Genomic DNA, 27,809 nt, shown 5'->3' with positions numbered 1-27,809 from the left:
AATAATGAGAGACAAAGATGGTGGTTTAACATCTGTGTCCAATTACAGACAGTCACACTGTGGAGCACAGCGAGGAGGCAAAAGCCTAATAATAACCATTGCCTGATAACAGAATGTGAGCATCCAGCGAAAAAAGTTCATGGCCGTTGTCATTTTCTCAACCCTGGAGAACGGAGTAACTCTTCTTAAGCATCATTGGAGAAAACGTTTGTTTTACTTATATCATGCAAAACACTTTTCATAATAACTGATATTTCTGTTAAAACACAAAATATTTTTTTGACAACCAAACGTTGAATTCAGATACACACTGTAGGTGTTGTGGAATGTGGATATTTGCAATGTGTGGCTGTGGAGAGACAGAGCAATCATGCGTACGGTGAAATAACCCAGCAGCATTATTGAAAGCCTGACCCAGAGCTACTTAGTCAAGTTGAAGACAGTTCAAGCGTATTAATAACAATAGCAGAAGCATCACTATGACTGTAGCTAAACCTCCTTAACCGGCCTCCTTTCTACCAGTTTGTCCACCCAGATCCTTGATTGATAGACTACACTGTCCATCACATGTTGAAGTCTTCTTTCCTTTGTCCTTATTTCGGATCATTTCTCTCACCACTCAGGAATTCATCAGACCAATGTTCAGCCGCTGAGCTACTTCCCCCTCCACTAACAATTCCTGTAGCCAGTCGCAGTACAATGTTCATTTGTCCTAGAGTAGAGCATGGACAAACAACACTGCGTCTGCGCTATACAGCAGGTCTACCATTTGTTTTTCTCCAGCTCTGCATGCAGTGGAGTGCAGCCTGTGAAGGGCTCTCACTATGTTAAGTGGTAAGATCATTCACAAGAACACCATTCATGGGAGCACTACACAGGTACATTCTCTTAAACGCTTCCTACATAACATTCCCTACAGAGGTTACATAACAACTTTCACATTGATATGTGGTAATTACGAGCTTACATAACCCAGATCACGCTGCAATATAGGTGGACTCAAATTCGATACTGTGACTTGATCATAAGGTGCTGATTTCACTAAGAAGTAGGGAGGTCAGTAATTCAGCACGCAAGAGCCTCTTTTTTTCATTTAAGAGTCTTAGAGGAGGAAGAATTGCTTCAAGAGGGGAAATTATTGTTTCAAGTGCAGATCACCCAAGCCCCTTCACTAATCTACTGCACTCGAAAACATTAGATGTCACGTATATGATGCCAGCCACTGGTGATGGGAGCAGAGAGGGGATACCATTGTAAACACATTAGCCAGTGCACTGTATCTGCAAAGCAGCGAAATGCTCACCGATTCATTGAGAGGCAGAAATGTCACCATTTGCATAGAGTTTTTCTTGGCAAATAGCAAGACTAACAGTAATTTATTTCCTACAAGGCACTCATTTACATGCCAGTCATGCCTTTGTCTTGCAATCTCCATTGTGAAGCGTGATATCATCAACATGCCAATACACTCAACTGCCTCTGTCTCTCTCTATTGCCTCCTGTTTCTGCGGAGCAGCATGAGAGGCAGTGATCTGGCTGGCGCACCATGCATTAATAACTGTATGAATATCACAATGCCCTCAGTGCACTCTGTTCTGTGTGACTCCGAGCTGTGGGAGAGCGGAAATGTTTTACTCTTGCTGGAGTCTGAGCTATGAACTCCCACCGTTTGTGATTAGATATTCGTGGCGACCGATCAAAGCATTGCGAGCAGTCCATGTGGGGTCAAATATAATCACCAAAGAATCTTCATCATGGGCTGTGTTTCCATGTTTGGTAGTTGGTAACCTGTCTGGTATCCATAGCAACACCACAGAGTTTGGTGCGAGCAACTAAACACGGCTGGAATAAGCTTTAATGAGATTCTGATACCTTAGACGCGGCAATGCTGACCCTATCAGAGCTGATTTATTGACCATGCAGGGGAGTTGATTCGGGAGCGGGCGCACAATGAGTGTTGGGTGCTTACTCATACTCATCTCTCACAAGCAAACAGACACACAAATAACGTGTAGATACATAGGCTCCACTCTCTCAGACACAGTCTCACACACACACACACACACACACACACACACACACACACACAACCCAATCCTTTTCCTTACTGCCTCTAATCACCGAGACAGGATTTTTCATTGTGCCTCTCGATGAGCTTGACCCAAATTCATAGCCCCTGTCACCCACCACTCGAATGTTTAGCTTGTCACAGAACATTCATAATTAATTCCCGTTGCTTTAACATAAATAAATACATGAAGTAATTTTCACAACTGCTTGGCAACTCTCTATTTATAGCTGCAGTAATGATTTATTAACGTCCTCATCAAGCATCAAATCAAACGGTTGCTTTTGAATTTTACATCCCACTGACAAGCGAAATGCCAACAAACGCCACAAGAAGCGACATTTAGACAAAAAGCTGTTGAAGGGTGATCCTCATAATTACACCCACCAGGGATATACTTACTGCAAAGGCAATTTAGTGTGGTATGGTTGAGTTCTACAAATGCACACAGTGATAAGGAATTGATTCAGTAAGGGACAATTAGGATGCACTCGGCCTGTTCGAGAATGCCTTCAATAATGAATCCAGGCGATTTGCAGTCCCCGCTCAACTACCTGGATGTCTCTTGTTGTTTTGGGTGGCCTACTTTCTAGCTGGGCTCATCATGAATAACTCTGTCTGGCTTTGTGCTGCAAAGACCTATTCCAAATTGGAGCCACTGCTCTCCGTGCGGACGGCTTCCCCTCGTTTTGACTCTAGTTTGAAGCCCAGAAATAGGGACTTCCTGCACACACAAAACAATGATGTTGTCACACATATAAGCTGCTTTACATGTGTTAGAGCAGATCATTAATACATCATCAATCCAACAATCTTGACACTGATGTTTCCCTGACATTTTTTGATGTGTTTACACCTCAAGGTGATATGTTTCTCTCTAATTAGTGCCTGTATCCATCGGGCGTGCTTAAGGTTGAAATCAGTGCTGCTGTTTACAAAATCCTACTGGATGTTTCATCCAAACTTTAGCAATAAGGGTGAAAGCATGTGATGGTTCTTAACTTTTACAACCAGGGCAATATTTATAAGAGGAGAAATGTTTTGGAAAAGCTTGATGGCAATAACTTCTTGACATTTTTTGAAACTTTCTGCAGAAACCTCCAAACTTTTGTTGCTATCGGGAATATGCATCTTTCCAACAACGATTATTCTGTCAGAACCAACAACTTACAGGGTGGAAATCATACATTTATTGCTCAAACTTGACAACATTATCTTCATAAAGAGAGGTAAAATGTAATATAGTAATGTAATGTTATAAAGCCAGTAGCAGGACATGTGATCACCTGTTTCAGTTTATTTCCCAAGACTTTTCTCCCACCTGTGGAGGGGCGTGCCACAGCCCACACAGGCTTTCCAACATCTTTGCTTTGTGTTCCCTGAACAACAGATGTAGTTTGTGTGTGGCATGTTTGGTATAAGCACTGGTATGATAATTTCATGCAGCTGAGTCAAATTACCTGCTATTTTAATTTGCATGAAATGTTTTTTAGCAGCTTGCCAGTGTTTACTTAACATTCATTATATAAATAACATATTTCTATAAATCCTTGTTTATGCTATTTATCACATCCGCCAAGGACATTTGTTTTCAATTTATTTCTCTGTTGTCAGACATAATGGAAAAATACTGGGCCGACTTTTATGAAACCAGGTGATGATTTCCATATGACCTTTTGGAATGGGTTTCAGAATCGGGGTGAGGCAGAGATCTACCTTATTTGAATAACCTCCTATGTAATTTTATTATATTTTAGCATTTAAGTTGGAAATTAGTAACTTGCAAGTACTTCTCACACATACCTTGAACTGCAAATTTCAGACAAAGTGAAAAATGTCTTTTTAGGGGATGTTACGTCTCCCTCTCTCCTACTTGATTAATAAATCCTCATATCTAGATAATTTGTATCATAATTTTCCAAATAAAACCCACAACTTTCTATAACACTTGACCAGCTCCAGCTTTTTGCCTGCAGTCTGCCTCTGGTGCAATTTGCTCAGATTGAAACTAAGTCAAACAACTGAGGTAGGAGGATTTCACGTTTCCTTTTCATAAGAAGAAGAAGCTTTAGTTTATTAATAGAAAACGATATGTTTTACTTGGTTGTTATAATGGTTTACACACACACACACACACACACACACACACACACACACACACACACACACACACACACACACACACACACACACACACACACACACACACACACACACACACACACACACACACACACACACACACACACACACACACACACACACACACACACACACACACACACACACACACACACACACACACAAACAGGACCAATACAAATGCATTATATATGGCGAGATGACGGGTGATTCCAGGATGGCGCCTAGTGACTTGCTACCTGTGACCCTTTTGTTCCCAAGCCGATTGTTGAGCTACTCCTGCCTCTAAAAGACTCCAAATCTCTGGGAGAAGTGTCTAGTTCAATTCCCCTCAAGTCCATTTGTTCTTTTGAGAGAGACCGGAGGATTAGAAGTTGCAATTTAAATGTAACATACTGAAAGCTGGAATAAGGAAGTTTTGGGCAAATATAGTATGTCAGTACTAATGATACTTGGCAGTTTGGTCTCTCAAAGAGTGCTTGTGGGTAAAGGAGACATCTTACAAGTGCCTAAGTGTTTTCTATACACGTATTGAGGTATGTTAGCTTTCATGACATGAAGTTCTCCTTCAAGCGTGACTTAATCTTGTGGGTGTTTTACTAGAAAGTTTCCGTCTAGATAGTTTCAGCCTCAGGGAAAACGTTTCAGTATATCATACTCCTTCTCATCTGAACTGTAAGGAATTTTGTGGTCAATGATGTTACCAAACAAGAGACTTCTCATGTTTAGTGACAGCAACCTTTTAAATGTATTCATTATTGCTTCATTAAATACTATCATGTGGAAAACTGTTTTGTGAATTTGTTAGTGCTGTTTCTTTCACACTTCTATGCTGTCTGATGTTCAAAGCTCTTCTTGAACACTAACTTACAGGCTCAGAGTTTCTTTTAAAAGTCATATGTGGCCCGAGGACATCTGAATTTGGATGCTGGTGACTCTCACAGTCATTAACTTGAGAGTGTTAAATAGTGTACTGAGCAAATGCAGGTGCACAGGAGTCTGGGGGAGGGCTCTGTGATCTTTTGTTACTGTTTTTCGCATGGCTTCCCCCAACGTTGGTTTGAATGGGCAAAACAGAGGGGAGGGGAAGGGAGTCACAGGTGTGGACAATATGGGCAGCTAAATGGTGTTGAGTTAAAGCAATTCCACTCAGTGCAGTCTTTGCTACAATACAACACATTACAATTCAATACAACACAAGGTAAAACAGCAATCATATTGGATTATCACTTGCAGCTGGCTTCCCATTGTTTTGATATTGGACTACATGCGTTGACAGAAATTATTGTAATCTGTAAGTAGTATTTAGCCACATCTAAAATTAAAAAAAAGGTAGTTAGGAAGTGAGGATATAGTAAAATGCATCACACTGTATCCCATTCAGCCTCCAACCGTTCATTCACACGCACACACAGAGCCACAGAGCATCTATCCGTCATCAATCAACAATGACACATTTCCTTTTTTTGGGGGGGGGGGATGTTGTGAGCAATGTGTGCTCATACTTAAAATGCAAGTCTAAGAAAGTTGTAAAAATGGATGATAATGGAGACCTTTGGCTCACTGCAGCTTCTGCAAAGGGAGTTTTCAAGACATGCAAAGGCTCTTCTCACTTGCAGTGGCTAGGGAGTGAGCAGAAGTGCGCCCACAAAGGCCATTACACCATGATGCTGTGGTGTGAACTGGAGGTGACAGAAAGATAGGATCTGGCTTGAACAAGAGTTAACTGTATAAAGAGGAAAGATAAACACATTACTGCCTCGCTAGTCGCTGCGAGTAACATAATGAACTCCTAATCGCCGCTGAGGGTGTAATTCATCTATGAAATCAGCAGCAAATTGAGATGAAGAAAATCAGTTTCTGATCCATCTCATGCGGTAGCTTAGTAGGAAGGATATTGAGCGGCATGCCTCTCAAAAGGTTAGGAGTAACACTTTCCTGTCAGCATCGATATTCTGTGAGTGGAAAACTGCCCCTACATGCCGTCTTATACACACGGCCTGTCAAGTAGCATGCGCTGCTTACAAGTCCTGCCGATGCATGCATCTGTATTCTGCCCAGTGCTCACCAGATAAGCAATGACTAGTGTGTCGGGTCAAAATGTCATATTCTCAATCAACTCCAGTAGCACCGAATGTCAAATGCTTTGTTGAGTAGAGCGCAGCTGTCGAGAGATGGAATGCGTTGAATCAACTTGTATTTATCCCCCCATTTCTCCATGCATTCCTCTTCTTTCTCCTGCTCCACAGCCAGCTTGTTTCCATCTCCAGAATAATGCATAATAGTATATGTTGAGGCCAAGGCGTGAACGCTAAGATGATGGCACCTGGAGCTGCCAGCACCCCCATCCGTATCAGCCCTTTGGAATTTCAAGATTCTGGTGCTTAACATCAACCCACTCTTCGCCTTTCTATGGATATTTTTGTCTGGGGTGGTCCTAGTGTGGTTTCCATGCACGTCGGAGCCGTGTGAATGTGAAATCAAGAGAAAATGAACCCATAACTTATACATTCACTAAATGTGTGTGTGTGTGTGTGTGTGTGTGTGTGTTTGTGTGTATATACATGTGTTTGTGCTCTCTTTATAAACTGCTTGAGTTTTCATTTTGTGTTTGTACAAATGCATCTGCGCATGTGTTTGGACAAGATAAAAACAGGGCAAAAGAATGAAAGCAAAATTTGTAAGAGGGAGAGACACAGACAAAGAGAAGAGTGCCCACAAAGAGAGGGAGGGAAAGCAATAGAAAAAGAAATGACTCACCTTCTCTGCCGACTGGGCCGTGCCAAAGAAAATCGGGATGAAGGCCAGCCAGACTATGCATGTGGTGTACATAGTGAATCCGATGGGCTTTGCTTCATTGAAGTCTTCTGGTACATCCCTTGTCTTGATGGCGTAGATGGTGCAGGTCACCATCAACAGGATGCTGTAGCCCAACGAGCAGATTATCTGTAGGTCTGTGATGTCACACTTCAGCACGCCACGGGCCAGCTTGGGGTTGATCGTTTTCTGCTCATCGTAGTCGATTATGGTGTTAGGAGGGTCCACGGCGAACCAAACCAGCACGCCTAGCAGCTGCACGCAGATCAGACTAGAAGTTATGGCAATCTGTGAGGTGGGACTGATGAAGCGAGGGGCCGTGACCGTCTGCTTGCCCTGCTCGAAGATACGATAGATGCGGTTGGTCTTGGTGAGCAGCGCTGCGTAGCTGATGCACATGCCCAGGCCCAGGAAGATCCTCCTGAAGGCACACACGGCTACGTCAGGCTTGGCAATCATGAGGAATGTGATGATGTAACACAGAAAGATGCCTGTTAGCAGCACGTAGCTCAGCTCTCGGCCCGATGCCCGCACGATGGGCGTATCATTGTAGCGTACAAATGTCGCCATGACAAAGATGGTGGCAATGATACCAAGCATGGCCAGGAAGACGGGGATTATTGCCCAGGGAGAGTGCCACTCCAGCTTGACAATCGGAATGGGCTGGCAGGCGGTTCTGTTAGGATTGGGCCTCATGTTGTAGGCACAAAGTCTGCAGGAAGTCTCATCATACTGGTGCTGGTAGCCATCACATAGCTCACAGTGCCAGCAGCATGGCATGCCCTTTACCCTCTTCTTCCTCTCTCCAGTTTTGCAGGGCAGGCTGCACACAGAGATTGGCACCTCCTGCTCCCCATCTGGCCACTGAAGCTCCTCCAGCTGGTAGAGAGATGACACACAGCGCAAGAAGATAGGGTTAGTGATGGAGCAGTAAGCCAGAAGTACCACTGAATATAAACATTCACGGGGATAGTGTTTGGTACTCGCATTTTGTGTTTGACCACAACATTCCCTCCTAATTCCTATATTGTTTTTCTCATGAGGTAACATGCTTTGCAAAAACCAAGTACAATGCAGCTGAAAAACACAATTACCTAATACAGTAAAACATCTTTATTGCCAATTTCAGAGGGATTGCCTTTTCTTATTCTTGAATTTAATTGAAATCACCATGGCAACAGAGCTTACCTTTGTTCAGTGAAATAAAGAAATGCGAGATGCAAAAGACATTATGTTTTAATACAGAAGCCAGGTATGAAATATGTGATGATAAAGAAGGAAAATGGGACTATAAGATTGCAAAATGCCTCTTTTAGACTTTGCAGAGCTATTTCTATTTATGATCTTGTCATCAATATGAAAAGATCCGTATACAGGCACACAGAAGAGTTATCTGAAAGTCCAATTCAAAAAGGCCCGGAGGTGTTTCATGGTTTAGGCTCAAACTTTAATCTCAACGTACAAGTCGCCTTCAACAAGCTGTGAAGAAATTGAATTTTTTAAGGTTCTTACATATTTTGTCAGTGTGCTAAAGAAGCTTTCATAATACTCTGTGCTGATCTTTGATTTATTTTGAAAGTGTACTGATCTATGGCTTTAAAAGCAGCAGAAGATTAATGATTTTCCAACGTGGCAGTTCCACAGCAATACACAGTATGAACCAAGTAACCAAATAAATCATTTGGAGTCCAACAAACAGAAAGAAACATAGAAAACTACATATTCCAGTAGTATGATGGTTAAACAGATTTTTATTGCCCTCTAAAACTGATTTAATGCGACAGATTTAAAGGGTGCTTTGAGACAATGAGTTTGAAACAGCCTACATTAAAATTGTTGAGTGGCATGGCATAAAACTATACTGAAAATGAACAGCAATTAGTTTCCAGCATCATTTCTGTTGTGTGCATTATGCCTTGATGTGAAGTGAATTCATGAAAAGGAACCCTGTGGAGATTCAGAGCTCTAATAGCTCTAAGGCGCATGACCTAAAATAGTATGGTATAGTAAAGCTATTAAAAAGTCAGAGTGTAATATGTCATGAAGTCATTATAATTCATTGAGTAAGTATACCTGACAAAGTCATAATATAGTGTGCCATTCAAAGTCATTGTATGTTATTTAATAAAAGTTCAAGAGGAACTCTTTAATATGTCATCAAAACGTCATAATGAATTATGCCGTAAAAAGTCATAGTATTGTATGCCGTTATCAGTCATGGTAGAGTATATAGTAAAAAGTCATAGTATTGTATGCCGTTATCAGTCATGGTAGAGTATATAGTAAAAAGTCATAGTATTGTATGCCATTATCAGTCATGGTAGAGTAAGTCATAGTATTGTATGCCGTTATCAGTCATGGTAGAGTATATAGTAAAAGTCATAGTCTTGTATGCCGATGCCAAACAGAAAGAGTCATGTTGTAGTATGCCATAGAAGTTCATCATAAAGGTATGCTGTAAAAAGTCATATTATAGTTGCTCATATAAAATCCTAAACATTGTCATGGTAAAATCTGCCGTAAAAACTAATTGTATATTATGAAATAAAAAGTAATACTATGGTATGTAATTAAGACATAAACAGTCATGTCATACAAATTCATAGTATAGTATATCGCTAAAAAGTTAAAAGAATATCAAAGTATTGTTTTTCACAAAATACATAAGTACACATTTCTTATGCAAAAAAGTGATTGATTAGTGCGATTTATAACTGATGTTTGGTTGCAAAGTAATAACCTGGATACAACTAGACTGCATGTTAACCCAACAAAATAAGACTGAAGACCTTTGTCTCCACATCTTTACAGAGACCTGGCTCCATGCTGGCATCCCGATCAAGCTTTCAGACTTAGTGTGCAGATCGTAGAAGAGAAGGAAGGACTACAGCGAGACGATCAGGGGCGAACCCTGTGTTAACTTCAATGATAATTAGTGCTGAAACAATTGTTAGACAATGTTTTCCTGATGTCGATTTGTTTTAATGGTAAGATGCAGGAAATGTTATCTGGCTTTAATATCGTGGAAATATCATGAAATAGGATAGTAGATGTTGAAAATTTCATAATTTCAAAGTGTCTCGTAAAAGGTAAGTATGGTATGTTTGAAATGTCTTTAAAGGCATAATATTTGATGTCAGAAAAATTCACAGTATAGTATTAAACGTCCCCTATAATGCTTTTCCGGTTTTAACCTGTCCTTTCGTGTGTTGTGTATATTTTTCTGCATGTAAACGGTCTGCAAAGTTACAAACCCTCAAAGTACACCCTGTAACGAGTAAAACTCTAAAGCAGACAAGACGTGTCTATGCTGCCCTCGAACGCCTCGCTGTAGAATTTACTTTTTCCATTTTTTTCTTCCGGGGCAATTGACATCACTAAATCTGGAGATCGGCAAGTTGGCACGCCCATAGTTATAGACCAATAGGCACACCCTCTGCCAACCGACCATTTACTGGAAGGCTGAAATGTCAAGGAAGTACTGTGCCCTGAAATGCGAGGGGAAATGTCATCTGTTTGCCTTACCGAAAACAGTACCACTATGATTAGTAAAAACGGCCACAATATGGGACCTTTAAAAAGAAAGTCGTAGTATAGTATGTTGTAAATGTCATTGAACAAGTCATGGTAAAGTTTGTCCAAAGAGGCAAAAATGTCAAAAATGAAGTGAATAATAGTATAGTATGTCGCAAAAAGTCAAACTATAGTGTTAAGAATATGTTGGAAAGTGTTTCTTTAAAATGATTAATAATTTGAAGCGCTTCTCTGGTAACAACATATGGCATAACAGATACCCAAGTTGGACTCCAGCATCAGAAACCTTTGTTGAATGTCAAAACCTTCTCTCTAACCCTCATTTCTAGTCTTCTATTAAATTCAGCAGATAGAAAATCACCACCAGGTACAAATGTCCGACACAAAATGAACCCAGCTAAAGAAACAGCATTGCTTCCTTCCAGATGTGGCAACTGCCAACAATTACAGAACTGCACCTCTCACACACACACACACACACACACACTTACACACACTTACACACACACAGACACACACACACAGACACACACACACACACACACTCTTTACAGTGTGTTTTTTTTCTGTGTACCCGTTTGACAAATGTGTTGTTTCTGTGGTGTCTCTGTAGATTATCATCTGCCATTTATCTGGGGGCATGAAGGTGCCATTTGTTATTTGGACAATGAATGGTGCACACTAGAAAACCTCCCGATTACACACAGCGTGGTAACAGTGAGACCAACAGCTCTGTTGCCATGGAGACAGGATGCAAGAATTTTGACACTTTGGACTCATTTGGGTTTCGCTTCAGCTGTTAATTATACCGTTAATTTCAGCTTTTGTGAATAGGAGCAGCGTGACATTGAATTATCAATGATCGAAACGTGTAAAAGAATACCCTTTGAAGTAGGATGCTCCTTATGTGTTTCTAAACAAGGTGATAGCTATTGGAATATAATTGCGCTGTCAGAGCATTTTGTTTGTAATCACGCTAAAACAGAATGCAGATCAAATCTACAGCAACAGACGTTGGTCCACCTTTGCCATCCAATCCATTTGGTGAGTTTAATTCTTGTGAACCAGAGAGCCATTATGCAAATGTTACCTCATCTGTATGTAAATGTCATGTGTTTTTTTTGGGGTGTTATCAGAGTTACATAGAAATGTTCGTCTTAGGTTTCATCCTTTCAAACGGCGTGGACAATTTCAACCATGTTTGCCTTGAAATAAAATAAAACTCATCAGTTGCTTTATTGTCCACATGAATCACCTGAGCCCATTCTTGTGTTGTGACAGTGAGATCTATCATTGTAGCTGCAAACCAACACCTTGCACCTATAAAAAGCAGCGGCTGTGCTCCAGCTCTACACCTAGCCTGATATTAGACCGTTTTTTTCCTGTAGGTAGATATTTAAAGCTACCATGAAATGAAAAATACCCAATCCATGATGGTGTTCAATGGGTTCAACTATCTATGCAAAAAAAGACATCATTTGTATTGATATGATTTATCTCGCTCTAATAGATGTACCTAGAATTCCATATGATAAAAATGTGATTGTTAATTCAGAGTTTAATCATGTACAGTAAAACCAGGCGCGGGGAAGCTACAAAGCACAGAGTAACATAGGAGGTGTTTATTTAGGTGTCAGCTTCCAACAACAGCTCCCTGCTGCCAAACAATGAACATATATGGTTTGACACTTGGGTTAAAAAACATGTTTTTCTCTCCACCCACTGAAATCCCCGTCAGAGACCTGTGCAGAGGGAGAAGAGAGAACTGAACAATGCAGAGCTGTCTGTTGGTAATGGTCTGTATTAATTCTACCTTCTTACTTTTTGATGTATAACTCTCAAATCAAGCCCTCGCTAATGTTAAGTCATGCCCTGATATCCTTTCAGAAGTGGAAAAATATCAAACTCCTTTTAAAAGCAAATTAAATGTGACGGACTAACATTTCCAAATTGTGTCCCTCACACACGGATTTAAAAGAAAAATTGTCAGTTAAATTGCCTGTTTTTCTTTTACCTCTATAAAAGCGCCTTGTGACACATTTGATGCTGAAGGATGAAATAAAATGTTTCATTTAATTAAGTCTAGACTAAAAGTAAATTCCTGTAAGACTTTGGAATACGATTAACATTTGCCTTAAATTAGTAGGCACCACATCAACTAAAGTGTGTGTGTTTGTGAACATGTTTCCCTTTTTATTTTCGGAGGAATATATTACTTGATGTATCTTCCGAGAGTAACACTCCCTCCTTCTTGCTAAATTGCACAAACACAATCAGTTTGCCCCCGAAAAACACCAATTAGACTGAAAGTGAACATGTCTGCACCTGAGCTCTCCCTGTATTTGAGATGCAAATAATGTGCACCACCTTGTCATTTCAATTTTCAGAAAACACAAAAATGATTCAGGTTTGTAAATCTGTTGCATCATTGAGCGTAGACATCCTGTTTAGATAGTATTCAAACAGCGTGTTGTCTGTCTGTGTGTTGTGTGTGTGTGTGTGTCCAGTACATCGTCATACCCTGAGCTGGAGGTTCTCCACCCACTGTCCTACTATCTTATACTCTGGGGTGGAAGAGTTGGTCATCTGGAACTGGTACAGGTCATAGCGTCCTGGAGCATCGCCGTTTTTGTTAAACACAACAGAGGTGCCGGCACTGCCTGTACAGAGCGAGAGAAAGACAGAGAGGAAAGGAAAGGTGTTAGCTGGTGTGACAAAGCACAGCGCCTCTCCTCGTGACATAAAAACATAAACTTTTAACCCCTTGCCTTTTCTGTGTGGTGGTGTACATGGGCCACACCTGGGAGCACAGAGTGTTTGATCTGTTACTCCCAGTTAAAAGCTCAACATACAGTGACCTATATCCTCAACCTTTTATGATAATCACGTACAGAGAAGCATGCTCCCTACTGACCGATATAGCTCTTCCACACATGCTTCCTATGCAGCATCACGGCCGCCACAATGTCCTCTGGAGGAATATATTTTCATTCTCCAAACACTTGGATACATCAACTCTCAGCTGTGTTTTCATATCACAAATTCAAATGAACGCATACCTCCTCAGGTAGGAAGTAATGCATTTCAATCACACAGTGGACAACAACAGGAGATGCAGGGAGGATAAACAGGTCAGCCAAAGCATCATACGGTCCCCATCTGCTCGCAGTGTGCAGCAGCCTGTCTCAAGCAGAGCCCTGAAGATTTCTCTAATTAGCTCAGAGAGGTCTGCGGACACCTGAAACATTACGCATGAGGAAAATGAATTTTTTCAATTTGTGGGAGCCCTCAAGCCTGTCAGTTGTCTACCTGTGCATATCACTCAATTGCGACTGCAGAGTATGTGCAGAATAGTGTGTGTTAATTCAGATGTCAATCAACGTGAGATCTCCCTTATAGCAGTAAATGTTGAATGGCATTAATGGGAAACAACTGTAGTACTTTACTTTTATACATGAGGTATGCATTATTAATGATGTCAGTTGAACCATCCCAGAATGCTAAGAGACAATGAGTGCATTTCACAAGTCTATTCACCTTGACACTGTATATACAGTAGTAGCTTATAAGCACAAATGGAGATACCATTTTTAAATGGGACAGAGGGGAGTCTGATGACACTTGGCATGGGAATTAAGTACTTTAATAGCTTTGGCTATAAAAAGTATAGAGAAAGGACTAGCAGCATATGTCCAAAGCACTTTGGGAACATGTTGTCTGTGGTATCTGGAACAGTGCTCGTGGCTTTTGGATGCAAGGCCACTGCACCTTTTCCTTAGTGTCCAGCCAGGAGGGAATTTTGTCTGCCTCCAGTATTTCTTCCAAGGACATTTGTCATTGAGCATTCAACAAAAGTTTCGGGCCAAAAGACTCTTGTAAAACAAGAAAGGCAGAGGTAACACCAGCAACAGAAAAAAGAATTTCAGACAACACAATCTGGGCCCATTTTATTAAAACACTGTGGACATGCACCCAAAGGTTCCTCTTTGACCTTGTGACACCGTTGTGCATTGAAAATGTCAGTTTATAAGACCTAAAGTGTCCTTTTCAATGTTGATGCAGAGCCACAAAACCTTTACTACCTGCTGTTATGCTTTGTGACAGGACAAATATTTAATATATATAATAACAATTATATTAGTATGCAGTGAAACTGCACATCACCAGGACAAAGCTGGCATCCATGGAAGACCTCTTCTCCAAGCGGCTCAGGAAGAAAGCCCACAGGATTATAAAAGACCCCCATCACCCCAGCAACAAACAGTTCTGTCTGCTGCTGTCTCGCAGGCGGTACCGCAGCATCAGGTCTAAACCACCAGACTCGGGGACAGCGTCATCCCACAGGACTATTAAACACCCGAGCTTGCACAATTTTTATAGATGTTTTTTACATTATTTGTTTCATGTCTTGTATTTGCACTGTTGAGGAACCTGCAATCTAAGTTTTTCATACATTAAATAACTACACCGTAGTTGGGTAGATGTAATGACAATAACATTTTGAATCTTGAATCTTGAATGCAGATATGACAAAACTGGGGTAATTTGCCCAGTCAGTCTTTTTGTTTCAAAGTAGAACACTAATCATAGCAATCCATGTGTCTGCACAGAAGATGAAGCAGGATAGGAGTTCAGAATAAATTCAAGTGAGGTGGTGAAAACTCTCTTAGTGTAAAAACAGAACTCAGTGTGGGACATTCACCTTCCTGTCACTTCTGCTTCCACCAAACAGAGAGGAGAATCATTGACACAGTGAATAAAGATGTTGACAAGGTATTGACTCCTGTGAGCAGGAGCTCTGACAGGGGTACAATCCTTACTCTACGCTTCAGCAAAAACATGCAGCAATACAAACAAAGTCATTCAGTAAAATGACATGAGTGATTGGGCACTTGGCACTCTTCAGCTTTAGAGCAAATAATTAAGCTGTGTCTCTGCATGTGGAGATAAAAACGCATTAGAAATTCCTTTTCTGTTTTCTATTGCCTTACATTTTCAAGGGAGCAAAATGGTCTGTGTTGGCTCCTTAGTGAGAACGCTGTCTAAGATGAAAGATTTATGCATTTGCATGTGGCTCTGAACTAAGACATGACAAAAAAGTGCACCACTGCTGTGCCGAGCAGTGTGGGTGGACTGGGGATCCACTGCTGTGCTTCTCTCGCATCATTATTCTTTCCTTTTCTTTTGCCTCTCAATCTTCAGCTCTGTGACTTCTGCACAGTGGGGAGATCAACAAAGGAGACTTACACTCCTTTGCTCTCAAACACACATTAGCAGAGGCACATACACAGAATAATGTGCGTGGTTCCAGTCTTTAAATGCAATAAGGGGCAGTGAGATTTGCCTGACGGAGCCACAACAGAACAACCTCTGCTTGCCAGTAAAAAGGTTTGAGAATATAAAAGCCAGACAGGAAGGACAAGAGGAGGTGGAGCAGGTAGTGACCTTATTTTTGGCTCGGGTGAAATGAATCGACTTATTTGTCAGCCCCACAGGAGGGTAAATGTTTTTTAGAAAATGAAAATACCCCCAAGAAGTCTGCACAACCTCAGAGGGTTATTGAGATAGGACTGCAGATTCTCAGTCCCATGCATGAATCTGCCCTTACTTAAAGTCTCCAGCAAAAGTTATCCGTAAAAAGGCAATTTCACATATTTGGTACTTTATTTCCACCTTAAAATGTCTCCTCACCTGCTGGAACTCTGCCCCGCTGCCATAGCGACAGAGTTACAGTAGACAGGCTCTCTAGGGCTTATCTCACTGACCGAGGTTTGGTTTCACGTTTGTTTATAAGTATTATAGAATTCACCCTGTTAACATGATCACCATGCTGCTTACACTGATAACCAAATGTGCACACACTTGGATTAATTTATATTCAGGATGTGATGCTATTGTTTTATATGTTTTATTATTACAAACCCCAATACAAAATAAAAACATAAGTCACACCAGTGTGCACCAGGTGACATGTTCCCTCATTATGACAAATATAGTTGTATTTTTTTATTTATTTCACATACACTGCAACTGGAAATACTCAAAAGCACAGAAATGATCGAGTAATCTGCAGCTAAAAAGAGTCCCAAAAAAATGCTGGTCCCGTTTGAGCAAAGTTTGCTACCATATACTGTGCCCTATTGTTTAATAAAAAATAAATACTACGCCTTTAAAAACGTTACTATATATTTATGACCTGTTTATAAAACTTGTGTCTTCGGAATGAATGTGCTTGTGGCAGCATAATCCCCTATGCTATAGCGAGGCAGAAACGGCAAGTCAATGTAAAATATAGATGTACAGCCGTGGAAACAATGAAGAAAACACTTCAGCATTATCATTCTCTCTTGTTTTATTATTTATAGGTATGTCTTTGAGTTAAATTTTTCTTTATTGTATTCTATAAACTACTGACAATTTTTCTCTGTACTGGAGTGGTCTCTTTATTTTTTCCGGAGCTGTATTTCCACGCTGTACCCAAATAGACGAGAAGACATGTCAGAAGCTGGATCCTGACCTCTACTTCACCGTCCACATCAGCATTAAATGAACGTTGTTTTTATGAAGCGTAATGGATCAGGCTTTGGCAGCATTACCTTGTGCAACCCGGTGTTGCATAATGATAATATATGATACTTGAATCCTTCAGCTATAAAAATAGGTCTGTGTTGTTACTTGAACATTATTTTCAGGATTACATACAGGAAAAAAACCTCTTCCTGTGCCAGAGGAATTCATAAAAAATAAATGTGACTGAAAACAATATTAGAGAAACAACAACTCTTAAGTCTGTGAATGTCTTAGATTGTTGGAGAAAATGCATGTTTTGACTGAAACTGATCTCAAGGGGATGGATTTGTCACTTGCTTACAAATTAATTAGAAAGACACAAAACAACACAACCCCCCCAACTGAAACCAGCCACCATGACAGAATAATGACACAAAATTAAATGGCAATTTAGTTGATAATAAGGCTAGAAATATGTTCAAACTCCTCAAGTTGTACCTCTGTAAATGACTAATGACACTATTATAGCAGGATTTAATCGGTATTGCTACCTACGGTTTATTCTCTTTTGAACACTTGACACACTGAACGACCGAAATATTTGCTTAAAGTTACAATATGTTGTTGCAAAAGGAAAGAAATAGCAATCCATCTATAGTGTGTCCATGTATTGTATCTTCATTCATTTAACTAGGCAACACAATATTTTGTTTGTTTTGAAGTTTATGTTTTGTGCATCATTTTGTTTGGAAAAATACACTTAAATGAACATAACAAAGAATCAGGACCTTTAGAGAATCATTAGTCAGTATGCCTATCCCAGTCAGGTACATACAGGTACATCTTTCCTTTATATCTAAAAAACACATGTGAAGCGTTTAATACTTAAGGACACACAGTAAGATGGGTCCTCCTTTTAAAGTAGGCCAGTTCTGAGAGTAGATAACGCTGAATCTGTACTTTAAACAGCTGAATCTTATCTAGAACATTTTGTGAAGACACAATGTACTTCAGAAGAGCCTTTAATGATCAGTGGCTGACATACATGCCAGAACATTTGTAATGACAAAAGGTTTCTCTTGTTTTAAACTCATCTCCCATATGGCTCTCTTCATCCCCTCACTTCTGCATTTCAGAACAGTTGTCATTAATAGCTATTTGCCATTAATTGTGAAATATCTTCCCAATCTCTTTCAGTACAGCGATAAATAATGCAAAAGTTCAAGTACTGGCAGACCTATAATATATCATATTGGCTCAAAATATAACAGAGTTCAAGAATATAAGAAATTGGTTTGAGCTATCATTTAAATGCTGTTTCGAAGCCGAAACACACGAGCAAGTGTGTATGGCAAGTAAAGAGAGGGGGGAGGTATTTACTTTTTTCTCATTTGCCTACTTGCATTCGTCTGAAACTGAGATGGCTCGAGCTATTATGTCCACACTTTTGATTTTCTCTAAATTGCATTTTCAATTGACACTGTGGATTGAGCAGCTTTGAGCAAATACTTGTAGGATGAAGTAGTAGTTAAAGGAACAGTTATCACATTTTAAGAAATACACCTATTTGCTTTCTTGCGTTAGATGAGAATACTCATTTAAAACTTCCCTCTCAGGGTCAGGGTGTGAAAGTGTGGTGAAATACATATAAATCCAACCCAAATCCAAACACCTATTCTTCAAGAAAAGCAATACGATTTTTGAATGAATACAATGATAGGGCACGCCATGATTTGAAGGGTTCTTGTTTTGCTTTGGATGTTGTATTTTGCTTTGATTTGACCTTTTGTCAGGAGTACACCCCCTCACGCTCATCTTCAGCTGGTCTGCTAACCATCCCCACTTCACGCCTCGTCACCATGGGTGCTCGGGTTTTCAGCTGCACTGCTCCCTGACCGTAGAACTCACTCCTGCCACACATCCGACAGTCTGACACATCACAACATCCAAATACACCACAAAACTCACCTGTTCACTGAAGTGTTCACCAGTCTGTACGTCTCCCTACATATTCTTGTCCCCCTCATTTTAGGTATTTGGTTGTTTGTATGGTGAACACTGAGGTGGATGGTACACATTTTTGGTTAAAATATATCGAGAAAAAGCTGAATTTGCTTGCTGGTCATTATGACTTGTTTTTTTAGAATAAAATGTCTTTATCTAACTGTTCAAAATACATCCTATCTGATCTATATTTAACATATAACATAAGATAGGATTTATAAGGTCAATATATTCATTCAACTCAGAATATTTTCTGTCCAATAATTGTAAATAATGTCTTTAACTATTCTGTATTTAGGAGGATTAATAGGCTCATAGAAACATATGTTACTAACTTAGTCGTTTTACATCGTTTAGTTTATTGGTTATTCAATTAGGTCCATGAGTTGAGTATTTTGGGTTTCTTTATTGAAATTGTCCAAAACTACAAACACGTAATGACCTTTTTTTTCTTATTCCCACATTTTGTCAACCTTGTATGTCTTCTTACAGTGTGAGACTCACCGTTGAAGCTGGTGTTTCGTATGTACTTCAGCAGAGTCTTTCCCTCAGCAGTCTCCATTAGTGTGCACACGCCAGGATGATCAGGACACAAGTCCCTATGCATGTTGTGCAGAGCGTGGGCCATGGCATACACCGCGTCAATCACAAACTGCACCTTGCCTTCCTGCTCGTACTTAGAGTCTGTACCGATGCGCTCCTTGCCTGAGGGGAGAAAAGGAAAGAGGAGGACTTATAGTGAAATACACCATGAGCCATTAGACATTACATCCTCCCAGCACGGCCTATCATCCCCAGCTTCATTTTTATTTCTCCATTTACCATTTTCTGCCAGTGACTTCAATCGTGATTTTGTGGAAATTACTCCTAAAGGGACAATGTGGCATAGCAAATAAGAAGGCACATTTAATTCCCACATGGAAAATATCAAGCCGAGCCATGAGACAAAGTGTTTGTCAGAACTGCAGCCGGCTCATATTGAATTGCTGAGGTGTATTATAAAGTAATAAGCTGCTAAGATTGGACCTCACTAGTCCCATCTGCAAGGTGATGAAGATCCCCATGATCTTTTGTAACATACTCTTGTACAGGTGCTTCCTGCTTTTTTATATCCCCTCCCAGTGCACTGCCCTTTCACTACTGGCTGCTATAAAGGTTTTGCCTCGTGCTGCTGAGGCTCTGCTTGAATACATAATTTACAACCTCTGCTGGATTTCTGTTTTTGTTACAAACGGAATTAGCTTTTTATTTCTCTGCTAGATAAAACCTGCATTTCAAGGGCTGAATGGAAATTATAAAAACAAAAACACTCCTATTATGTTCAGTACTAATCATCATAATCATCTTGATCATCATTATTATCATCATCATTTCAATATTCAAGCTCCTAGTTATCCAAAAAACGCACCACGGAGGAAATAAATCTGAATACTAAAAGACAATTTTCTCCTCAGTGATAGCTGCTCACAGCTCACATGGGGGGCTCAGCGGGGGGCAGATGGTGATAACAAGACACATATAAGAATGTGGGAGACTTGCATAAAGGGTCACAAGCATTCTGTGCTGACTTTTCAGGTCATTTTTTTTCAGAACTACACATACATTTTCAGCCCACACATAACCTTTTAGCTTTTCAAAGCTCTGCATGGTGTGCTAAATGGACAGGCTTTGAATGCAAACGCCTCCCGTTTTTATTTAACATCCATAAATATCAGCTCAGCTTGAGGTGTAAAAAAAGAATATAGAGACAGTTGTAAGGCCAGGAAAGATAAAAGACATTTACAGGCATTTTACAGGGGGTTTGTGGGGCTCACTGAGTGGACGAGCATCTCCTGTCTTTGACGCATGATAAAAGACACCAAACAGGAGATTATAAAGGAAACAAAATCCCCGGCAAACAGTAATTTGTGTCAAACTGCCATTACCGTCATCACATATGCAAGCAAGATTAATACAGCATCCCACATCACAGGCATCATCCCTTTAGATAATGAATGCAGCGCAATGCCCGTCACATGGATGACAGGCAGGGTTTAGGTAATAGGAGAATGCATCACTGTTAACAACACTATCATTAATGCTACCATAAAGATGGTAATAAAGCATAATGGGGGCATGTGCAGTTTTCACTCAGCTTTTTATCATTTTGCCTGTAATTTCAAAGCGAAATAAAGTGTGCCTTGGCTCTGTGCAGTTAGTACACATGGCACGACTCTGCTGAGCTGTCAAGGTGACTGGGTTAAGGAGGAAGAGGGTGGGAATATGGGATTTGAGAGTTACAGGACATTAGCTACAGGAGCAGACGGTGTGTAACTGTAGTATGATTTAGACAGGTAATGCATTATTATTCTAATTATAAACTTTGCCTGTCCTGCACCCGCTGGGTAGAAACACCTGGTGTTAAGACTTTTTTTGCTGGAATTAAAACCCAAACAGTAGATCTGCAGTTGGTGATGCATACAAAAGGTCAAGTTCACATCAACCTGACAAGCGAGGGTGAAAATATGCATTGTCTATTAGTGTAATACAGACTTGTCTTACATTGATCGTGCCTAAACTCATGTACCTGTGCATTTACGGCTCGTATCCTCTCTCTTCGAGGCACTGAGGAGCCTGCAGTCAAAGTTTTCCTCCCAGAATTCAGCAAACCACACGTTTCTGCGGTTATTCTCAAGGGTGAGCCCAGTAAAGTATTCATCAAACCCTGGGAGGAGAGGAGAGAGGAGAATGGCTCAGTTCCGGACCAATTATCAACCAATTCAAACCTGGGGGAAATGAAGCGAAACGTGCTGCAATGGTGTCGTGGAGGTGGTGGTGTGGTGCTGGCCGCTAGATGTTAGAAGCACACCAGCAAGCACTATTTCATAAAAAATTGACCACGGAGGTTCCTCTTCCTCTCAAGCCCCCATGGAACTTGAATAACTTCTTTCATCTAGGAAATTACATTAATTAAAAAACAGGATGCATTATAAATAACGCAGAGATTGTAAATGGTGCTGCAGCCTGTTGCCCCAGGCTGTGAGGTCCTGCAGGTGCTGAACAGATTTTTTATTCCCTTCATTAGATACATTACAATGGAAAAGGACTGAAGGCATGATGCATTACCTTAACACTTATTTAAGAAGGAATTAGACGCCTGTACAAAGCATTGGCTTGAGGAAGGGAAACTTGCTGCAACAAAGGAAAATAAAAGCTTGTATAGTGAATTTGGGTCAGGGAATTAAGCGGGAACATAACTTCATTTGTGTTGCAGTATTTCTTTAACCCTATCGTTTCACAATTCTTCTTGAGAATAATCTGCAATTTCACATTTTTATGTCCCTCTGTGTTATATCAGATGAGTCGTGGGTAGAGGTGATAATGGCTAATCAGAGCTGAATGACTTTCTTTTCAAAAGACCATCAATGATGCATGGTGGATTAATAATATTCTCTGCCTTGAGAGCATACATTTGTCCTGGGTAGACCTCACTTAATTACGGGAAGCTTCATAAAACTCAGACTTTCAAATGTCCTCGATTGTATTACGGAGCAGTTATCATGACTGTGGTGCTGGATGGAACATAAAATAAATGGTACATGCTGAGAATACTCCATTTCTGGTCAATCTGTTCGTTGTCTAGTATAATTTCTTCCTATTTCTTGCTACAGTTTAAAAAGGAAATCTACTCTTCACCCCTAAAAAGTTATTAATAATAGTATTTCTTTTGGGAGGAATAAAAAAAACCTTCAGTTCGTAATATTAAAAACTGAATTAAAGCTTTTCTCCAACCCAATTATTCAACAATGATACAGCAGAGACCAGAGACACCAATTCCTCCGCAGCAGGCTGAGATTTAAGATTAGTATTATTGCACAATTTTGTAAAACCAAACTGATGAATGTACCTGGGATGAAACCTTAAAGGCTGACACAGTTCCCATTTAAGAGTTTCATGATCAAAGTACCCAATTTGTCCATACTGACTTTAGTCATGTACTACCCACGGCCAAACGCAGGAACAAGGTCACACTTGTTCTCTGAGGATTGTTAGAAAGTCATTGTGAAATGTAGAAAATTGCCAACTAAAGTAGAAATAGATGAGGCAGGGGGCAAAGTGGCTGCACCTTCTGTATGTGTATTGTGAAAGGGGTCACTCGAGGTGATGATCCCAGAGAGAATTCTCACCTGACTCTGCAGTTCCTCTCAGGTAGGGTCACCTAAGCTCTAAATTGTTGTTAATGCTAAAAGCAGCTGTTTGCATACAAATTCACCAAATGAATGTGTTTTCTTGTGTTTGAAGCCTTTTTTTATGCCTCCAAAAAATCCCCCAAATCAAAATTATTTATTAACAGCAGATTGCACGTCTACTTCTCCCAAAATAGAGCTAAAAGGAGATTTAATAGTCAAATCATGCCTCCAGATAAATACTAAAGTGTAAAAAGGCAATGTGTCGATGTTGAGATCACAACTTAAAATCTAAGTGACTCAAACAAACCATGATTGCATGATGTTTTTCATAGAATTTTATAATCATATTTTTGTATTGTATTTGTATATTTGTAACATAACATAACGTAAGGTTGAGTAATTGCTCACACACAACCTGCAGACACCAAAAAGACTACACAATTGAAAACATTAATATCTTTGTTAATAACAATAAAACAATTTACACTTTAATCTTTATTTTAATACATTTTGTAATATTTATTATTTTTATAACCGTAGTACAATGAGCAATTTCAAAACGACAAAATCAAAAGGAAAATAGAAAAGCAACACATGGCAAAGTATGTAGTGTGAGTTGCTGGGCGTGCGTACCTTCGATAGAGGAGCGTTTGGGCAGTATAGTGACTGCTCCCACTGCTACATCCTCGAGTTGGTGGATGGGGTTGCCTTTGGACCCCCAGCTGTCAGATCCAATCCACAGAAAATGGCCCACCTGATTGGCTCTCTTGGTGGCATTGAGAACTCCGCTGCAAGGACATTCGTATGAGAATTATGAGAGCGCACAGGGGGTATGTGCAACCTAATATCTATTAAACAAAAGCACAGCAAGCTTTAAGGACATTACAGCTCTGCTTTGTACACTTCTTCAATGTATCTCATTAAAACTGAGAGGGAAATGAGAGGAAGTATTGTTATGGTGTTTTTATATGTCATGTTTGTTTAAGATCACAGGAAATTAACAGTAATTACATAATTTACCCCCATGTCTTCCACTCCTCTTCTTTTACATTTCATGAGCATTCATTCTAAATGTACAGATAATAAATATTTGATTCTTTGTTTCTTTACATAAACATATCCCAAGGGGCACTGTAAAAGAACAACATCACTCTGTTGTTTTGCTGTGATCTGTGTTTCCACTTCTCCCGCAAGGCATGATTGTGTTTGGGTTGTTGGAGGTATGTTTGTGTAGCAGTGATCCTGTATGCATTGCAAATCTGTGCCTCAAGCCTGTCTTCAGGAGGTGCTACTCAAAGATTAAAGACCTCAACATGGCAAGCATCAACGCGTCTAAACAACGAGAGTGAAGCCCGAATGTGCAATGCTGCTCACCGTATGTCTTCTTCACTGGCGAAGATGATGACTCCCCGCGAGTGCGTTTCCAGAAGTTGTTGGATGGCTTTGTCATAATCCTCCAGCTTGGGGTTGTGGGGAATTTTCAATGACTGGGCGATGCAGATTCCACCTTTTTTATGAGGGAGGAGTAAGAAATGATAAGGCCTCTGGGATGATCCACCCATTATCACTCTTAGACAGATGTACAGTATACACACTCTTACAAAAAAAAGCCTGGGGTCACAATAGCTGCTGTTGTCCTATGGAAATCTCACCAAAGGAAATGGTAAACACGTCAACACAATAGTGAGGTTTGATGATGCTGTCATGGTTGCTATAGAGCCTAAATAATGGTCTTACAGTGTATACATTTACATTTTGGCAATGATCTGAAAACCACAGGGGCATGCAATATAACACTCAAAACTGCAGCTTTCGACTTAGCACTGCAGTTATTTCACAGAGTGAGGGAGTTATAGACATATCTGCTGTAACAAATTCAATAATCCACACCAACAGGGACATAACGCTACACGTTTAATATGGATTTGAGAAAATCCAACAGCTTGCCATTGACTTTTCTTTAAAAGTCATTATAAAACATCACTTGGTGGACCAATCAGATAGCACAGCCGGCAATAACAAACAAAGAGAATATTAATACTGACAATAAATCACTGTCAGACAGGTCACTGCTAATGAGTTTGTACAGGATGAAGGGGACTGATTGCTTCCATGCGTTACTAAATAGTTGCTATACACTGTATTATCACATTGGGCTTTCAGCAGTGTGTCAGCTATTGTTGCCTTTAGGGTTTATATTAAGCTCATTATTTTGTGTTGAAGCAAAATGATATCTTTAAAAAAAAGAAAGTTTAGCTTTATTCTATTGTGGAAGTTACAGGTGTAGAGGACAAGCTGACCTTTGAGGCCCTTTGGATCAACAGATAAGATCACCTGTGCTGTGCAAAGGAACTACTTTAGGCCTCGATTTGAGACAGGAGTCTATGTCCTTAGTCAACAGCAAAGCTCTATACAAACCAATTAAAATTTCTCCCACTCAAGCATTTTAATAGCCCACCCAATAACCTCTCAGTTTGAGTTTCCCTGAGTAGACAGAGAAATGGAAGAATCTTCTAATTGCCAGTCTCCTCAGGCTCATTACTTGGGTATAAACAGCTTTTAGCTGGCAGATCACACATCTCCAGGCTCAGTTTACTATGGCATTTCTAGAGGAAGAAGATAGAAAATTGACAACTGCTGAATGTCCTCTTAACTATCCATTTTTAAGTATCAGCAGACGGAATTAGGAATATTTTTGACACGAGAAAAACATTTTGTATGTGCCAAAAGACCGCTGGGATGGCTGCCTTTATCCTCCCTAAGTGGACTCAACATAAAAATGGAGATCCTGCAAATGGCCTAGCTGTTGCTTAAGGGTTTGTGGGATCCTGTTAAAGTGTAACGTGTTTGGTGTCAATTGTGCAGAGCAGACAGCGTTGTAGGTCTCCAAGGGATAGCACTAAAGCTCTCTCTCAGCACAGAGATTTCAGTTCAGCCAGAAATCCTACAGTGACACTGCACTTCTAGGTTTATAGTTCAGGATCCTCTAGCGCTGTAAAACATTATTGTGTTATTGTGGCATATAAGCGGCACCTTTCAGTTACAGGGGGATGGTATGTCTGCAGGTAGTTAACACATTAGCATTAATTCCAGAGTGGAAAAAAAGAAAAGCCCTTTTTTTTCCAATGGGAACTTGGGTGCTTGTGTGAAGAGTTAAAATGGTGACAGTCTTGAATAGAGACATATTAAAGGTCACAACAGTCAATAATACAAACCGCAGAAGCAACTGATGAAGATAAGATGCATTTGGAGCAGATCCCATCTTCAGAGACAGACAGAGCAAAGAGCTGAACACAGTGCGGGATTAAGGCTGCCCTTAAGACTGCGGCCAGGCAGTTATTCAGCGGTGGCTAAATTATTGAAAGCCTGCAGAATACTTCATCTGTCCGTCAGTCAGATGGGCAGTTAGTCAGGGAGGCAGACATGATGGTTATAAAAGTATCGTATCTATACTTCTAAAGTGGCAGGCTGTGGGTCGTTACGCCCTCACCTGTCACTGGAAGGCACTGTGTGGACATGAAAGACAACTCGACTCAAACCGTGGGTTCCAAGAAGAGTTGCATGTCTGTCTTGGCTGGTGATGTGTGATGTGAGACAGTTAAATGTCAGGCACAGGGAGGAGAGGCTTTTACTCCAACTCGTTGAAGTGTTATCGAAGGAATAGCATTGTATCAAAATAACGTACACTGCATTTTGGCTTCCACTTCATGGCAGTATGCGTCGTCAGAAATACACGGCAGATGGTCACACGGATTACGGAATGGTGAATCCATTGAAGGATTGCACACCATTTCTGGCCGCTAAGTGCAAATTAGATAAAAAGCAACAGTATAATTCTTAAAGCACCTGCACAGGGTGAAATGCACCCCGTTCTGCTATGCCATGCAAAAGGCACCTCCTGTGCTATTTGCACATATTAAAATCTGGTACATTTGGCGTAAAATTGGCTCCAATTGATGCAAATGAGCCCCTTTGCAAAAACACTCCAGCTCTTCTAGGCATACGCAGTAACAATTAGCTTATTCAGAGAATTTGAAGTATCTGAAACCCATTTAAAAAGGATGTAAGGTCCTACTCAAGTCATGTCATGAAAAATAAATAATTCATTTCTCTGTACTGTACATGGCATTGTTTTTTTTGAAAATGAGGAAAAAACAAAAAGAAAGATAATGTTTTTCTATAAATGACAAATTATTTATTCCCTCTCCGTCCTTTCCCAAATCCTGGGCTTACATTTTTTCGCTTTCCTCAGTCTCAGTTGCCTTCAAAAGGATTTAAGGGAAGCGGCACAAGGCAAGCCTCTCATGACAAGACCGCTGACTGAGACTGACTCTCAGCCTTCCCAACCAACGCATTGGCCTCAAACGCTTTTATAGTTTGCCACACTGATAATTGCCATCAGATGCAAAAACATTGAAATTGTACTTAGCAACAAAACGTTATGGGTGTGTTTGTGCTGTAACAATTTCCTTAGTGCAACAGGATTTATGATTCGGAGTAGATGGGCGGTTGTGAAAGATGCACTACTCCTGCTATCAGTGTCCATAAACCCCTTCTTTTGTGCA

General features: G+C 40.3%; 1 protein-coding gene across 2 annotated transcripts in view; it reads right to left on the bottom strand.

The window, feature by feature from the left end:
- Positions 1–27,809, bottom strand: part of LOC134870138 (metabotropic glutamate receptor 7-like) — a 94,864-nt gene that overhangs the window by 5,021 nt on the left and 62,034 nt on the right. For both annotated transcript variants that reach the window (XM_063892192.1, XM_063892183.1), the window contains exons 3-8: positions 24,619–24,751; positions 23,878–24,032; positions 21,642–21,779; positions 19,580–19,780; positions 13,082–13,221; positions 6,971–7,906 (exon numbers count right to left, since the gene is read on the bottom strand). In XM_063892192.1, coding sequence (XP_063748262.1) covers positions 6,971–7,906; positions 13,082–13,221; positions 19,580–19,780; positions 21,642–21,779; positions 23,878–24,032; positions 24,619–24,751 — 1,703 coding nt within the window. The remainder of the gene's footprint in view (positions 1–6,970; positions 7,907–13,081; positions 13,222–19,579; positions 19,781–21,641; positions 21,780–23,877; positions 24,033–24,618; positions 24,752–27,809) is intronic.

Source organism: Eleginops maclovinus, chromosome 1 (assembly GCF_036324505.1).
Source record: "Eleginops maclovinus isolate JMC-PN-2008 ecotype Puerto Natales chromosome 1, JC_Emac_rtc_rv5, whole genome shotgun sequence".
NCBI lineage: Eukaryota > Metazoa > Chordata > Actinopteri > Perciformes > Eleginopidae > Eleginops > Eleginops maclovinus.
This window is presented reverse-complemented; position numbering and strand designations above follow the sequence as displayed.